The sequence below is a fragment of the Bison bison genome, unplaced genomic scaffold (genome assembly GCF_000754665.1).
Source record: "Bison bison bison isolate TAMUID 2011002044 unplaced genomic scaffold, Bison_UMD1.0 scf7180017846825, whole genome shotgun sequence".
Taxonomy (NCBI): Eukaryota; Metazoa; Chordata; class Mammalia; order Artiodactyla; family Bovidae; genus Bison; species Bison bison.
Genome location: NW_011477398.1, coordinates 3,301 through 6,616, shown reverse-complemented (window position 1 = coordinate 6,616; position 3,316 = coordinate 3,301). Strand labels below are relative to the sequence as shown.

The 3,316-nt window shown below is 37.3% G+C and overlaps 1 protein-coding gene across 1 annotated transcript; it reads right to left on the bottom strand.

Moving 5' to 3' along the window:
• Positions 1–2,261: 2,261 nt before the first annotated feature.
• On the bottom strand, positions 2,262–3,197 carry LOC104989209 (olfactory receptor 5B12-like). Its single transcript, XM_010840825.1, is given in 1 exon segment — positions 2,262–3,197. A coding segment is annotated over 1 exon segment (936 nt).
• Positions 3,198–3,316: the final 119 nt, after the last annotated feature.

Here is a 3,316-nt window from a genome sequence, read left to right as displayed (position 1 = left end):
TCACTCTCCTCTTTCACTTTCATTAAGAGGCTTTTTAGTTCCTCTTCACTTTCTGCCATAAGGGTGGTGCCATCTGCATATCTGAGGTGATTGATATTTCTCTTACCCTTTTTGTAATTGGTTAACTGACCGTTAACTGTGTGGGTTTGTTTTGAGTTCTCTATTCTATTCCATTGATTTGTGTGTCTATTTTTGTGCCAATATCTGCTACTTTGATTACTGTACCTTTACAGTACAATCTGAAGTCTGGGAGTGTGATACCTCCAGCTTTGTTCTTTTTCTCAAAAATTGCTTTGCCACTTATGGGTGTTTTGTGGATCCATATAAATTTTATGGTTATTTGTACTAGTTCTGTAAAAAGGTCATGGGCATTTTGATAGTGATTGCATTAAGTATGCATAGCTCTTTGGATACCATGGCAATTTTAATAGCATTAATTCTTCCAACTCAAGAGCATGGGCTACATTCTTTCCATTTCTTTACATCATTTTCAGTTTCCTTCATTGGTGTTTAATAGTTTTCAGAGTACAGATCTTTCAAGTCCTTGATAGAATTTATTTCTAGATACTTTAGGTTTTTCGATGTGACTTTAAATAGGACTATTTACTTTCTCTTTCTGATATTTCATTACTAGTGTACATATATCCAGCAGATTTCTGTATATTAATCTTGTATTCTGCAATCTTGCTGAATTCACTTAATAGTTCTAATAGTTTTTTGGGCTTTTTTTTGGAAGAAGGATTTTTACACAATATAAAATATTATATATTATCTACAAAAGTGACAGTTTTACTCTTTCCTCCAGTTTGCATGGCTTGTAATTTTGTTTCTTGTCTGACTTCTGTGGCTAGGACTCCCAAAACTATATTAAATGGAAGTGGTGAGGGGTCATTCTTGTCAAATCAAACTGGAAAGCTTTCAGATTTTCCCACTGTGTGTTATGTTGGCTGTGGTTTTGTTATAAAATGGCTTTATCATGTTGAGATTTGTTCCCTCTATACCCACTTGGATGAGATTTTTTTTTTTTATCATGAATGGACAGTGGATTTTGTCAAATTCTTGGCTTGCATTTATTGAGATTATAATGTGATGAAATTTAAAAATGTTTTTCATTTAAAAAATTTTATTGGGCTATAGTTGATTTACAATGTTGTGTGAGTTTCAGGTATACAGCAAAGTGAATCAATTATACAAATATCTACTCTTTTTTAAGATTCTTTTCCCATATAGGCTACTGTGTCGATTTTTAAACTTTTCTCTTGTTAATGTGCTGTCCCACATGGATTTCTGTATGATGAGCCACCCATGTGACCATGGAATAAATCAAACTTGTCATGCATGATGTTAAGTCTTCAAATTGCCTTAAAAGGTATCTTTATAAGTGTTATCATAACCCTGAATGATTCATAGTGTCCTAATATGCCAAAATTTAAAAGCCAGGATAGGTTATTCTTGGAGATTGGCAAGGACCAATCAGGTCAACCTCTAATTTGAGCCCAAATGCCAATCTATAATTTGGTGGCCTGAATGCCTACATGAAAGAGGGAGCATTAAAGGAGTACAAGATTGACCATCTGAAGATGGATTGAAGCCTTACTTTAAAATTAAAGGCTATTTTTTTCAGTGAATTAAAATATGCGATTATTCTTATTTCTCTTACTCTGGTCTGATATTTTAAAATTGTCATATGACTATGCAACTTCTGCATAATGAGTTGATAAAGACAAGAATTGAGCTAATTAAAGATAACCATATAATGATGTTGATTATCACTGAAACAAGAACAGAAACAAAAATTAAGCAATAAACCTATACCCAGACTATTTGACACCAAGTTTACATTTAAGAATGAATTATCAAATATCATAATCACTGCTTTAAATTATACTATGAAAATAGACTAATCCCATTCATCTTTGAACTCATTTTTCTGTCACTCATGGATGTGTGAGTTGCACCGGCTTGCTTAAATGATGTTTCTGTGGGCATGTATTTAAATATGCATTGAATAAAGTGAGACGGGATGAGCATGAGAAATAATGAAATGTAACTAAGAAGAAACTATGCACTAAGACTTCTAGGTTCAAGGTTGATATTCCTAAGCTATTATTCCTGAGATATCCATTTGTGTCATAGACTTGGTTAAGAACTTGAGAAAGTATATCAAAAATGTGCATAATGTTGGCCTATACTTCCCATAACTTGATCTGACCTGTATGAAACCACCTTATTGTTGTATCTATATAATTAAGATATGAATTTTATAGAAGACGTTGCTTTCCACACAGCCTGTGAAAGGCGCTCTTGACCTCTTTGTTCCACAGACTATAGATCAGAGGATTCAGCATGGGGATGACTATGGCGTAGAACACAGACGCCATCTTGTCTGTGCTCATGGAATGGCGGGAGCCGGGCTGTAGGTACATGAAGGCGCCTGTCCCATAGAAGATGGAGATGGAAGTGAGGTGGGACGCACAGGTGGAAAAGGCCTTCTGATGTCCTTCAGATGAGTGCATCCTCAGAATGGTGACAAAGATAAACAGGTAAGAGATCAAGATGATCAGGACAGAAGAGATGATATTGAAGCTCACCAAAATGAAAAACACAATCTCACTTCTCTTGTTGTCTGAGCATGAGAGAGCCAGGAGAGGAGTAGCATCACAGAAAAAGTGATCAATCACCCTGGATCTGCAGAAAGAGAGACTGAATATGTTTCAAGTGTGCACAGAGGCCTCCAGAAAACTAAGAACATAGGACCCTACAACCATCGAGGCACACACCCTTGGTGTCATGATGTTGGTGTAATGGAGTGGTTGACACACCGCTGCATGACGGTCATAGGCCATTGAGGCCAAGATAAAAGTTTCCATAATGAGAAAGACAGCAAAGAAGAAAAACTGAGCAGCACAAGCATTGTAGGAAATGACCTTGTCTCCCGTGAGGAATCCAGCCATCACTTTGGGAGTGACGGCTGTGGAGTAAGCAAAGTCCATCAGGGAGAGCTGGCTGAGGAAGAAGTACATGGGAGTGTGGAGACGAGAGTCCAGCAGGATCAGCGTGATCGCCCCCAGGTTCCCAACCAGAGTGAGGAGGTAGATGAGCGTGAACACTAGAAAGAGTGGGATCTGCAGTTGTGGGTCATCAGTTATCCCGGCGAGAATGAACTCAGTCACCTCTGTACTGTTCTTTGGGGTCATTTGTGCGTTATGTGAGTGTCCTATAGCAATTAAAAAGAGAAAAGAAAAGGAACTGTTAAGTAACTGAGTTAGAACTATCATAGTGTCCAGTGTATGGATGTGGACTTGGACCATAAAGA